Here is a 14,456-nt window from a genome sequence, read left to right on the forward strand (position 1 = left end):
GTGAGATGGAGGTGACTTTTATAACGCAAATTCTTTTCTGTTTTAACCTGTGTCTGTTGGGCTTAAGCCAAGCCATATAAACAAAGTGGGTCATAATGGAATCTTTAGGAGAGGTGAAGAGAAAATGTTGTAGATATGTATTTTTTATGTTAAATCTGGAATAGAGGAGAAACTGTTATTTTTATCATCCAAACTATAAAATTAAAGCTTGACTAAATCTTGAATGATGATTCTATATAGAAAATAGTGTTATCAAAATCTCGAAGGCAAATAGAACAGATTTTCATATTTAGCAAAGAGGGCATGCATGGGTTTCAGAAGTTTGAGAAACATTATCTGATGTGCTTTCTTAAAACTACCCTCCCGGGCCGGCCCCGTGGCCAAGTGGTTAAGTTCTCGCACTCCGCTGCAGGTGGCCCAGTGTTTCGTCAGTTCAAATCCTGGGCACGGACATGGCACTGCTCATCCAGCCATGCTGAGGCAGCGTCCCACATGCCACAACTAGAAGATATGCCACAACTAAGATATACAACTATGTACCAGGGGGGCTTTGGGGAGAAAAAGGAAAAAATTTAAAAAAGAATAAAAAATAAAACTACCCTCCTGGCACTTCAAGAAATTTACCACAGCCCTAAAATTATGCAGTTCTATTTTATCAAATAACTCTGAGTGAATTATCAAAATGATCATAGATTTATGTATGGGAATATTTATCTCAGATTTACTTATACAGTCATGCATTCCTTGAGAAATAAGTCATTAGGTGATATCGTCATTATGCAAACATCATGGAGTGTACCTACACAAACCTAAATGGTATAGCCTACTACACACAGGCTATGTGGTACTAATCTTAAGGGACCACCGTTATATATGCCGTCTGATGTTGACTGAAACGTCCTTATGCGATGCATGACTGTAATTGTGAAAATTTAGGAGAAAATCTATGTCTACAAAAGGGAAATTAGTAAATAAATTATATACATCGATCCAGGAAATTTCTGTCCAGTGATTAAAAGTCATATTTTGGAAAAATATTTAATGCCATAGTAAAATGCTCAGGATGAAAATAAAATACAAAGAGGTAATAATTCAGTATTTAAGGAAAAAGTCACGTTTATTCATAGGAAAACTTTGCAATCAGTACAACTACTTTGGAGAGCAGTTTGGCAGTAAAGTTGAAAATGTGCAGACCCTACAACCCAACATTAATATGGTTGATATACCCATAGATAAATAGTTGCATAATCGTGTGATAGAATATTATTCAGATGTTAAAAATTAATGAATTGGATCTATATATCTGCACCAGAAATAGATCTATATATCTCAACAGAGATAGCTCTCAAAACAATATTGAATTTTACAAAGCAAGTTGCAGAATGATATATATGTATAGCAGTATTTATGTAAAATTTTAAAACACATTTAACAATACCAAATGTTGGTTACATATACACGTATGGGTAATAAACATATAAAAACATAGCCTGGAAGGATACAGACCAGAATCATGATGATGGTTGCCCTTGGGGTGGAAGGAAGGAGAATATTACTAAAAAGGGAAATGGGATGGGGATGAGGGTAGGGGATAGTGTTTAACTTCATCTGTAATATTTTCTGTCTTTTATTTTAAAATATAAGCAAAACTGACAAAATGCTTATATTGTGAATTTGGAATGGTAGTTCATTGTTTATTAAACTCTTTTTTTTATGTGTGCTTTTAAGACTTTCTAAAAACAATGATTTTAAAAAAGTACATCCATGTTTGCAGTGGTTATTATTCACCAGTGAGATTACGGTTCAGTTTTTATTTTCATCTTTTTAAACTTCTCTGAATTTTCTAATTTCACAAAATGAATGTTGAGAAAATCAGTGCCACTTACACATAAATAAATGATAGCTATATAATTACTGGGCCTCTGCTCTGTGAGGTGTTCCTTAAGACCCTCACAATTGAGCTGCCTCTAGAAGGATGAAGTATGAGCTACGAAAGGATGACCCTCCCAAAGACAAAAGGAAGTGAGTGGGGGCTGGCTGCCCACACGGTGTAGAGATGTGAAACCTGCCATGTCCTAGGAAGAGAAACAGGGACGTTAGTGTAGGCCAGCGGGTCTCAAACTTGATCATGCATCAGAATCACCTAGAGGGCTTGTTAAAAAACAAGTTGCCCCCCAAAGGTTCTAATTCAGTAAGTCTGGGGTCAGGCTTGTAAATTTGCATTTCTGACAAGTTCCAGTTGTTATTGATAATGATGCTTGTCCCAGGACCACACGCTTTGAGAACTGCTGGTCTAAGCAAAACCCAGCCATCAGATATTTGTACTTTTGATTACTGAAATGTAAGGGAGACATTTGGCAGGAATCACTTTAATGTTATTATCTGGCAGATCTACAAATTACTTAATGGAGCAAGCCAGCCAGTCTTGTGGAAGTTGGAGTCACATGCAGGAGCAGACAGACCCCCAAAAAAAGGCATCAAATGGTCAGAAAGCTCAAAAGTAGGGAAAATGAGAGCTGGTCCAATCTAATGATCAGAGACCACTGAAGAGATTTCTTTAGGAAAAACAAGGTAATAGAATGAGCATGAAAAGGGACTATAAAAAAACAGGTTCAGTCATCAGATTCTGTTGCTATTTGACAAAACCCAGAATCCAGGATGGCACAAAATTCGTATCTCTTTCACATCTTTCCCTAGTACTGGGTAGTGCACTAGGCAAGAACTTCTTGAGAAACAGGGGCTGACCCTGCCTTGCTCTCTCCATCCTTTCTCGTCTTCCCTCTCTCCTTTTCTGTACTTCCACACTGACAAGCTCTTTAGTGCCAAATATTACACTGGGCTTTGGATAAAGTGGTGTCTTACCATCTTTGTACTTCAGCACATAGCACAGTACCTAGTATGTGGTAGCTGCTCACTAACTGCTGAATGAAACATGAATAAACACATACATGATCAGGTTAAAGGTACAGTGAATGGAAGACAGAAATAGGACACTCTGCCTGCAACTGGGTCATTTCTGTGAGAAGCACAGACACAGTGGAGTGGGCCCAGCATTGCAAATTACCAGCTTGAGACACCATTGGGAATATTACTGCTTGGCATTTTTCCTTACACCACTAATACTTCCCAATACATTTTTGCTTCTTTTCCCATTGCCTGCCAGTGTTTCCCATACCCATAAGCATGGTTCCTGACTTTTTCTAAATGAGTATACTTCATTACAACATTCTCTGTCTCAGAACTGAAGCTGAAATAAGACATACGTCTGAATGCATGATGCCTTTTACTGTGAGGCATTCTCCTGCTTTCCCAATGAAGAGATCCAAAACAAAGTTTGAGGGCAACTTAAATATGTAGACTTTTGGGAATGTAGCTTAAGTAGTTATGTGTCTAATTATATTGTTTAATTTGTTGATTTTATACATGTGTATTTAAAACATTATCTAAATTAACTTTTATTTAAAATTTTTAAAGAGTTTTAATACTTCCATATGAATCTTAAGTCATTTAACACAGTTTTCCAGAGCATGTCATCTTCACTTCCAATTAAGTTGTTTGAGATATGGCATCTTTTAATCTGTGGATGATGCTGTCACTGGAAATTTTTATTACAAACAACAAGTCCCACTCATATAGCACTACAACAGTTTTTTTAATTCATCCTTTAGTGTAGTTTTACAAGTCCCACAATGTGACACTATGTAACACTATGTAACACAATGTAACGCTATGTATTAAATTAATTATAAAAAGTCTTGTTTACTGCAACCAATAATGCTAGCAACAGAGACATCACTTTCTCCACCAGGATCAAGTACTAAATCTTTTTTAAAATTTATTTGCCATCTTTTTTTATTTAATAGTTCCACTAAGATGACCTCTTCTAAGCTTTCCACACTAGCATTGATTGCTGCTGTTTCAAGCCAGGATGTGTTCCCCATACAGCACAATAAAGGAATTAGGAGAATTCCTAATAACAGAATTCCGTAACAGAAGGGAATTTGTAAATCTTGACCATAAAGCAACTCTCCCTCTTATATTCAAGAACAGTGGGGAAAAACCTTCACTTATACTAGGAAATTTACTGTAAGTTTATTTCCTTTTAATTTTTTCTTCAAAAAAAAAAAAGAAACGTTTTCTTCTTTAGGCCAATATGATGATTAGAAAAGAAAAGTAAATTATAGGAGTATGTAGAATTAAGTGATCAAATGTGATTGGATTAACACAAATTTTCAGTTGTCAGGTCATGAGAGGTGATAGATATATTTTTATTGTGTGTTAGAAGGAGGTTGTGTGTGTGTGTGTGTGTGTGTGTGTGTAGTGCCATAATTATGAGTCTATCTCTAGTAATTAGAAAGCTGCATGTGGTAAACAGCAAGCAAATTGGTTTAACTGGAATAAGTGAATCAAGTTGGAAGGAGAAAACAGGTGGACTTTAACACGTGATTTTGACAGCAGAGGATATCAAAGTGGTTTGATACACTTAGCAGTTATTCTGTTTTACAAGTGTGCAGCTTCTCAGTTTTTCAACACTAATATAGAGATTACATATTTACATATGTTTCAGGCTACATTATTGGAATTTTGAAGACATGAAAACATCAGATGAACCAGCCTGCAACATCTTGAATTCAGATTGGAAGATGAAGAGAAAGCTTAAAGAATGTGGCCTATAAAGGCGGGTAGTACCTGGAAATATTAACCAACTCACACTGTAAAAATGAAACCAGTTTCTAAATACTAGAGGTTATTTTAGTCCAACGTCAATGTTCAAGACAAAATGTTGAACTAAAAACTTTACACTCCTCCCCTCCCCCACTTCAGACAGGTACCAGCATTGTTGAATATGATTTTCCTTAGTCAGAAACACTCATTTTTACCCATGTAGCCCATCCTTAGGAATTAAATACTGGTTATTTAATGTAGATTATAATGGGAAACTGATTTTTTCCACAATGGCAGATTTCAAGGACTTGGTTCCAAACTGAGCCGAAGCTTCCCAATGCATTTTGTACAGTCTGGGAAAAACTGTGCTGCATTGGCCATTTTTGAAGGCCACCATGCCCTGTAATATAAGGATATCATCTTATTGCTGATATCTTTGGAGAGTCCCAAGCAGACACAGAAAATGAATGGAGGCAAGGAGTGTGACGGAGGGGACAAGGATGGAGGTCTTCCAGCTGTACAAGTTCCTGTGGGTTGGCAGCGTCGTGTGGATCAAAATGGAGTGCTTTATGTCAGGTGAGCCCTTATGATTACCTGTGTTACCTCCAAGGGTACAGTCCCCAAATTAAGAGGTAGAGTCTGTTCTTCTTTGAGGGAACAAAATACCATGACTGACAGCATCTCAAATAAATTTGAATAAATGATCTTCAAGCTAGAAATATTTGAGTTTTTTTATTCTGTACTATTTTGCAGTGTAAATTGCCTTAGGTTACCAGAGAGAATTTTTGTGCATTATTTCTGTGTATATAAGGTGTCATTCTGCTTATCTCTTTAACAAGGATAAAGAAAAATATGAAGATTTCTAAAAGAACCATATAAACATCATTACCACATTCACAGGAGAATAAAAATACTGGAAATAGACCCAATGTCTCTTAAAAATATTGTTCTAGCCTTCATAGTGCTTCAGCTGGCTTTTCTAATGTAAAGTTGAGTATTTTTATCTATAAGTAGTTTCAATTATTAAACTTCTTAATGCCTGATATTTAACTAAAAGTAATTTCTGTATTTTTTTCTGCACAGTTTTTTAATCTATTCTTTTGCATATAATGGTAAAAAAAAAACAAAAAGTCATGATGAAGATGGCTCTTCATCTCACAAGTAAAAATTATACAAAAAAAATGCAGATGCCTGCTCTTAACTTTTGATGGCATATGTCTCCTGTAAAACAAGTTGAATGGAATCACTGAACTGCTGGCAAGAAGTTTTAGTCTTATTATTAAATAATTGGCACCTAAGTTCCTTACTTTGTAGTTTTCCAGTAAGTATATGAAAGATTAGGATACCGTAAATTTTTCTTTGTGGTGTAATAAAAAAAACTATTAGAAATAGACATAGAACTTTTTAGAAGATATCACACTGCATCACTATGTTAATGCTGTTACTTTCATTGCGGGTAGTTATATCCAAGCTCCAACGGAATTCTCCATTTGTGTAAAGATGTATTTACATGACTGAGGTCTTTTCCGTTATAGAAACACAAACAACTTTATGCCATAACAACTCAGAAAGGCAGTTCAGGTTTTATCCTGGGTTCGTTTGTTTTATGTAAAGTGTTTGTTGAGGTTAAATTTAATTACCAATTGAAATTCTTTTGCACATAAATTTTTTGTTTCTATAATATTAAAGATGTGCTTGGTATTAACTGGAGTAAAGGGATAAGAAAGCAGAGAATGTGGAGCCTGTTCCATGGTAGATAAGATGGACAAGGACACGTAGAATAAATTCCTCAGAGTGTTCCTATTGCCACTACTGTTAACAAAACTCCCAGAAATACTTTGTTATAACTATACAGCAAGATATCAGTGTTGTTATTCATATTTATGATTTTTCTGGTTTGTAAAGAGCAAATATATTTAGTTTAGAGCAAACGACTCAAATCTTTATTTATTTATTTTTTTGCTTCTGAAAGATAAATCACCTTTTCAAATTGCTGAGAGTGAAGCTGAAGCCAGTTAAGTCTGGGAATCTGTCACTTATCTTGTTCATGATTTTCCAAGTCTGACTGGACTTCACTATCTGTTAGTGTGAGTTCTCCAAATCCAAATCTGTACACTAAGAATTATTTTAGAAACTAAGTTTGCCAGATAAGCTAAAACCTTCAAATTAAATTAAGCCAGCATGAGCTCGGTTTGTTTCTCTATGACTAGTTAACATATTACTGCTTGAACGTATATAGGAGGCTAGCCCTCCTTCTATTGCTCCCTTCTCGACGCGCAGTTTGCTTGTAATGTTTAGGTTAGTCTCCAGCTGCTCCTGCCTCAGGGTAGCGTTGAGGCTACACATTAAATTTCCCACCTGCTTCCAATCTTCTAAGCTTCATCTATGCCATACGACTTGTAACTATTTTTTTAGTTAATTATTACTCCCAAAAGTTAATTAAAGAGCTACAACTGAAGGAAAGGACCCACTGACTGATGGAGAGGAAGTGTTTTTAAAGTGTCTAGAGTAGATACTCTAATAGAATTAAGAAATTCTTGTCTTCAGGTTTAATTTTACAATTAAATTCCTCTAGGATTCAGTCTGTACACTTTCTTTAACTGTAAAACGTTAGGCAGTTTCTTTTCATAAAATTCGTGAATTCTTCCCTTGATAACTGTGATTTTGTTTTATCAAGATTAGCAGACCTCCAAAAACATCTTCTTGCCCCTGCTGCTGGGGTGGAACTCAATTCTGTAATAAGGGAATTATTATTCTTTACATGTCATCTGAAAAAATTTGTTAGCCTAAATAAGTCAGAGAGTGTGTTGACAAAGTTGAGGATTTTAATTGAGATTTTCTACATGCATAAGTCACTTATATGATTGTCCATAAATAAGAATTGCATTTTAAAACTGAGTCATTTATAGATACAAACCTACTACCTGTGTTTTGTAGCAGCAAAATAGTCTACCTCCAATAGAGTAATGTTTTGTATACGAAATAGAGAGTATTGTTTATGAATAAATTTGATCCAAAAGCTTAAGTGAAGGTTTTGGTAAATAGATATTCTTGGTAAAATATATAGTAAAAGATATTCTTGAATGAAAAGTATAGAATAATGTTCAAAGCATAATGTGCATTTAAGTTGTAATATCAATATATAAATAATAGAAGTCCTAAAATGGAAATTGCTCATTTTGAACTAACCCTCATTGTAAATGAAAATCAAAGACTTATCCTGTCATCTGAATTAGTACCTAATCTGTAGACTTGAACTTTTTTTGTATTCACGTATTGTACTGACTTTTGTGACCTGAAGAGTAGTAACATTGGGTCCACTAGCCAATTAGCAGCCAGAAGATCTGCAAGGCACATTTCTGCTGCTTAAAACCGTATTTCCTCAAGACTTGCCCATCCTTTGTCAGCTCCGCTTGGCTCCTCTCTTCTTGTCAGTATGGTTTGGCTCTTCAGTATAATTTGAGTTGGGCCACACTGATCTAGCTTCAAAGAAACACATGGATGAAGCAGAAAAAAGAAAAGCCTGTTTTTACATAGGGACAACTTGGTTCTAGACTTCAAGATTAAAGGGAAGAACTTGTTAGCGTCAACTTTTGTAGACATAGCAACTTTCTGGTTTGACCTCCAATGTGTTTCTAAATTTCAGTTTTTCCTCAAATAGCTTTAAAAGTAGATCTTGTAGTTTAAAATGATAATGATTACTTTCATGTAGTTTTCTTGTTCCTTTCTTGCCTGTTCTGTCCTTAAGAATAGCATTTTTGCCATCCTTAGTCCACTCTTGGTTTTCAAAATACTTTTATTTAATTTTCTATGAAGATCTGTATTTTTCTGAGAAATATTTTGGTTCAAAAGAAAGAGCAATGGCGTTAAAGGCTATAATTTAGTAGCTAACATAATATTGACAAAGAAAATGCTTTTCCTTAGTCGAAAATATTATCCTGTGAAGGACCGTAAGACTATAAATTATGGCTTTTTTTCATATAATATGTGCAGTCAGAATTATTTCCTGATGTTTTTTTAAACTATTTTTACAGTCCCAGTGGGTCTTTGTTATCTTGCTTGGAGCAGGTTAAAACATACCTGCTTACTGACGGAACATGCAAGTGTGGCTTGGAATGTCCTCTTATTCTTCCCAAGGTAACCATTTCACAATAGATCTATCAGCAGTTTTCTATTTTTTAGGTGTTTCATATATTTGCTTTTCTCATTTGGCAGTTCATTTTTATATTACTTCAATAATATGTGCAATTTAAAGTCTTTATCTGATTAGATATCTTTTGCATGCATTTTGGAATGCTTAAGGATTGTGGAAAATAGTTCAAATCCAAGACTCATTTTCAAAGGTAACAAACCTATGTTCATATTAAATATTTCATTAAAACCTCTTTTGCACCTTTTCATTAGAGCTATAGCTATGCTCACTATTTAATAGTGCAGTATTTTCTTTCCCTACTATAACTGCTCAATCTGCAATGTTATTTTTAGCACTAGTGTTGATAAATCTGCCACAAATGTTTCTAAAATCACAAAGCTGAACCCTGCTAGCCAAAACGTGAAACCCTTACTCCTTTGCAAGGTAAAAAGTAAAATCATTTTAAATGATAAAATATTATTTGCTATGGAAACAAGTCATGTTCTCTGAATATCTATTATAGAGATAATTTAAAATAGTTCTAAAAACTAAAGATTAATAGATAACTCTTTCCTTTTTACTTGTGTGTCACTCATTCCAAAAAAGTATTTGAAATAGCTTACAAGTATATAGATATTTTTAATAGATAATAAATAATATAAATAAGATATTTTTAATAGAGTAATAGATCTTTTTAAATAGGTGAAAGGGTAGTCTTAATATAGTAACAAAATAAAGCAAAAGAAAAAGTTAGCATGTAGAAATGTCAGCTTTTAGGGTTTTTAAACTGTACTTCATTTGTTTTTATACTAACGTTAGGAAGTATCTAAAATTGGGGACATTATCAGATGTTATACCATTCCATGTATTTATCTTCGCTGTCTTAGAATTAAGATGATTTTAGTTATTTGCCACTAAAAACTATGAGTTAGCAGAAGTATTTATTAAGTTATATAAAGTTCCTTTTCTTAAATTTAAAAACTTGAAAAAGTTTTATTTAGATTTATGGCTTAATCTGTGTAAAACTTTTTTTTTTAAACAAAGAGATCTTTTTATTTAATGTTTTTACAGACGTATTCTAAACAAAGGCTGTGCTTTTTCCAGGTGTTTAATTTTGATCCTGGAGCTGCTGTGAAACAGAGAACTGCAGAAGATGTTAAAGCAGATGAAGACGTCACAAAGCTATGCATACATAAAAGAAAAATCATTGCAGTGGCAACACTTCATAAAAGCATGGAAGCTCCACATCCTTCACTGGTGCTCACCAGTCCTGGAGGAGGAACAAGTATGTAATATGGTGAAGGCTTTAGGAATTTTCCTTCCCCACTCCTCTCCTGGGGAAGGAATCATAAGAAATCACTTTGCCAAGCATTTTCCAAGTCCACTTTTCAAGCATACACAATGCTTAAAGTTATGTATGTTTTCTCATTTTATTACAAATAGTAAATTAGTTCTGAAAAATTCCTATGAAACCAGTTCCCAAAATTTCCTATCCAAACTACCCAGTTAAACAAGCAGAATAAAAACTACTTAGCACATGCAAATGCTATGCAGGTATGTAGAGCTGAGTTAACAAAAGAGAAAGTGCTACTGATTTTTAGGAAACAAATATAGCCTTTTTCCTAGGGCTGGATTGAAACAGGTGGTATCAAGTCCTCAAATGCAACTACCAATGTTTTCGAGAACTAGCAGTGTTATTCTTTCAGTCATTTAATAGCCATTTATTAAACACCTACTAACAGGAATCACCTTGCCAGGAACTTTCTATAAGTCCCCCAACACATACACATGCACACATGCTTTTGTTTTTTAAAAATTTCAAAGCTGAAGGAAAATTACATGACCAGTTCATTGAGTACCCATGTACCCTCCACCTAGATTCACCAATTTGAATTTTGTTGCAGAAGTTGCAGATATGGTGACAGTTCACCCCTAAGTATTTCAACCCTCAAGAATATTCCTCTACATAAACCGCAATCTAATTATCACATTCAGGAAATTTGCATAATATTATTATCTAATATGCAGCCTATATTTGAATTTCTCCTATTGTCCTAATAATTTCTTAGATATTTTTTTAATCTAGTCTTTTTTAAATCCAGGATGCAAAGATTGTACACTGCAATTAGTTGTTACATTTCTTTAATCTACATCAATTCACTAGACTTTTTAAATCTTTCATGACAATGACATTTTTGAAGAGTCTGGGCCAGATGTTCCTCAATTTGAATTTGCCTGATTGTTTCCTCATATTTATTTTTAGGTTAAACAAATTTTGGTAAGAATGCTGCATAGGTGATGTTATATCCTCATTAGGAGGCATATATTATCAATTTATCTTATATTGATATCATTAAGTTTGGTTGCTTAAAGTTATGTCCATCTGAATTCTCCATTGTTAAGGTACCCTTTCCCTTTATGATTAATGTGTAATCTGTGGCATTATAGTTCAAGACTGAGGAACTTCTTTTTGTAATGAACTAGAATATGAACTCCCTCCAAATTACAGTCTACTTAATACTTGAATAATGATTCAGGATAAATATTGCTAAGTGCCAAAGTATTTTATTTTATGAAGGATAAGTGATATTGTTTTGCAGAGTTCTGAAGCATAGGGATGATGAGCGTAACCCGTAATGATCAGAGAAGGATTTATGGAATAACTCAGATTTGAACCATCCCTGGAAAATGGAAGGATTTAGACATATGAGAGAAATAAGAAAATTCTTATCCAAAATGAGTAGCATAATTAAGGGATGCTGTGGAAACTAATCTGGCTTGAGTGGAAGTTCAAACCTGTATAATCTGACTTGAGTGGAAGATTAGACCTGTATAGGTAAATTGAGGCCAAATTATTGACAGCCTTAGATACAAAGAGGAACGGTTGTGACATCATACAGGTATTTAAAGATCCACACTTAGAACTCATGTCGAGAAGACAGGGAGAGAAAAATTAGCAGAGAGCTCCTTTCCAATAACCTTCTAACCTTTAAACTTTAACAGGAATGATCAGAAAAAATAGCTCCACTAAGGTATGTAAGAAAAAAAATCTTTTAGGGGATTTTTCTTTTTCTTTTAATGAGTTATGTTTATCAAACAATTTTATATCTTTCTACAAAGTCTACCATGTTGCCTTTTTAACGACCTTAATAGAATCTTCATCCAGCTCCTTTCTTATACTCTATCTATACAAATTTCATTATTGAAATTAAAGGTAAATATTTAACTAGTACAGGTGTAAGAGGTATATCTCTATCCCCTTTTAAAATGGTATACTTTATTGGATTAATAACTATTTTACTAGCTTCAGACATAGCATTTATTTCAATTTTCTAGTTTTAAACTATGTTAAAAGGTTGATCTTTAAATAATTAAAAGTTAAGAAGACTCACATAGTAGTTTTTACCTCTCTTTATTTTACAAACATAAACATATATTTAGTTTCTGTTTATTCTTTTGAAAGGTCCAGTTGAATATACATGAAAGCACTTGATGAGTGCCTAGCATTTGCATTTGCCAACTCTTGTAATGCTTTAATTCCTAACTATTCCTAAGCATGGCTTCTGTTTGTTTATTTAGTATTCATATTATTTTTAAAATGGTAACTATTTTTCTACAAGAAATCCTTTCTATATCATAGCGCTTTTCGAAATTCTATTGAATTTAGAAAATGCCATTGTCTGTATTTTTTTCATATGCCTGTCTCTATATTATTTTATTGAGGTCATAATGGTTTATAACATTATGTAATTTCAGGTATACATTATTATATATCAGTTTCTGTATAGACTACATTGTGCTCACCACCAATAGTCTAGTTTTTATCTATCACCATACATACGTGCCCCTTTACCCCTTTTGCCCATCCCCCGACCCCCTTCCCCTCTGGTAACCACTAATCTGCTCTGTTTATCCCGTGTTTTTATCTTCCACATATAAGTGAAATCATATGGTATTTGTCTTTCTCTGTTTGGTTTATTTCACGTAACTAATACCCTCAAGGTCCATCCATGTTGTTGCAAATGGGACAATTTTGCCTTTTTCATGGCTGAGTAGTATTCCATTGTGTATGTATACCACATCTTCTTTATCCATTCATCAGTTGAAGGGTACTTTGGTTGCTTCCGCATCTTGGCTATTGTGAATAATGCTGCAGTGAACATAAGAGTGCATAAATCTCTTTGTATTGTTGATTTCGTGTTCTTTGGATAAATATCCAATAATGAAATAGCTGGATCATATAGTATTTCTGTTTTTAACTTTTTGAGAAATCTCCATACTGTCTTCCATAGTGACTGCACCAGTTTGCATTCTCACCAGCGGTGTATAAGGGTTCTCTTTTCTCCACATCCTCTCCAATACTCGTTATTATTTGTCTTGTTAATTATAGCCATTCTGACAGGTGTAAGCTGACATCTCATTGTACTTTTGATTTGCAATTCCCTAATTAGTGGTGTTGAACCTCTTTTCATGTTCCTATTGGCCATCTGTATATCTTCTTTGGAAAAATGTCTGTTCATATCCTCTGCCCATTTTTTGGTTGGATTTTTGGGTTTTTGTTGTTGAGTTGTATGAGTTCTTTATATATTTTGGAAATTAACACCTTGTCTGATATATGATTTTCAAATATTTTCTCCCAGTTGGTGGGTTGTCTTTTCATTTTGTTGATGATTTCCTTTGCCTTGCAGAAGCTTTTTAGTCTGATGTAGTCCCATTTGTTTGCTTTTTCTTTTGTTTCCCTTACCTGATTAGATGTGGTATTCAGAAGATCATTTTTGAGTTAGTTTTTGTGTATGGTGTAAGATAATGGTCTACTTTCTTTCTTGTGCATTTAGCTGTCCAGTTTTCCCAACACCATTTATGGGAGAGAATTTCCTTTCCCCGTCATATGTTCTTGACTCCTTTGTCAAAGATTAGGTGTCCATAGATGTGTGGTTTTATGTCTGGGCTTTCAGTTTTATTCCATTGATCTGTGTGTCTGTTTTTGTGCCAGTACCATGCCATTTTGATTACTATAGCTTTGTAGTATATTTTGAAGTCAGGGATTGTGATGCCTCCAGTTTTGTCTTTTTTCCTCAGAATTGCTTTATCTATTCAGGGTCTTTTGTTTTCCATATAAATTTTAGGATTCCTTTTTCTAGTTCCATGAAGAATGTCTTTGGCATTCTGCTTGGGATTGCATTGAATCTGTAGATTGCTTTAGGTAATGTGGACTTTTTTTTTTAAAGATTTTATTTTTCCTTTTTCTCCCCAAAGCCCCCCAGTACATAGTTGTGTATTTTTAGTTGTGGGTCCTTCTAGTTGTGGCATGCGGGATGCCACCTCAGAATGGCCTGATGATCAGTGCCATGTCTGTGCCCAGGATCTGAACTGGTAGAAACCCTGGGCCGCCGAAGCAGAGCACGCAAACCCAACCACTCGGCCACGGGGCTAGCCTTGGACTTTTTAACTATGTTTATTCTTCCAATCCATGAGCATGGATTATCTTTCCATTTCTTTATGTCTTCTTTGATTTCTTTCAATACTGTCTTGTAGTTTACAATGTACAGGTCTTTCACCTCCTTGGTTAAATTTATTCCTAGATATTTTATTCTTTTTGTTGCTATTGTAAATCGGATTGTATTCTTGAGTTCTCTTTCTGCTACTTCGTTATTAGTGT

The 14,456-nt window shown here is 34.3% G+C and overlaps 1 protein-coding gene across 5 annotated transcripts in view; it reads left to right on the forward strand.

The window, feature by feature from the left end:
• MBD5 (methyl-CpG binding domain protein 5) overlaps positions 1 to 14,456 on the forward strand; it is a 196,611-nt gene that overhangs the window by 131,035 nt on the left and 51,120 nt on the right. For 4 of the 5 annotated variants that reach the window (XM_046658748.1, XM_046658754.1, XM_046658755.1 and 1 more), the window contains 3 exons: positions 4,568 to 5,241; positions 8,700 to 8,802; positions 9,902 to 10,082. In XM_046658748.1, coding sequence (XP_046514704.1) covers positions 5,129 to 5,241; positions 8,700 to 8,802; positions 9,902 to 10,082 — 397 coding nt within the window. In that variant the 5' untranslated portion in view covers positions 4,568 to 5,128. Of the gene's footprint in view, positions 1 to 3,863; positions 4,087 to 4,567; positions 5,242 to 8,699; positions 8,803 to 9,901; positions 10,083 to 14,456 lie in introns of all 5 variants that reach the window. The other variant, XM_046658752.1, reaches the window with a different exon arrangement.

Source organism: Equus quagga, chromosome 4, assembly GCF_021613505.1.
Source record: "Equus quagga isolate Etosha38 chromosome 4, UCLA_HA_Equagga_1.0, whole genome shotgun sequence".
NCBI classification, from domain to species: domain Eukaryota; kingdom Metazoa; phylum Chordata; class Mammalia; order Perissodactyla; family Equidae; genus Equus; species Equus quagga.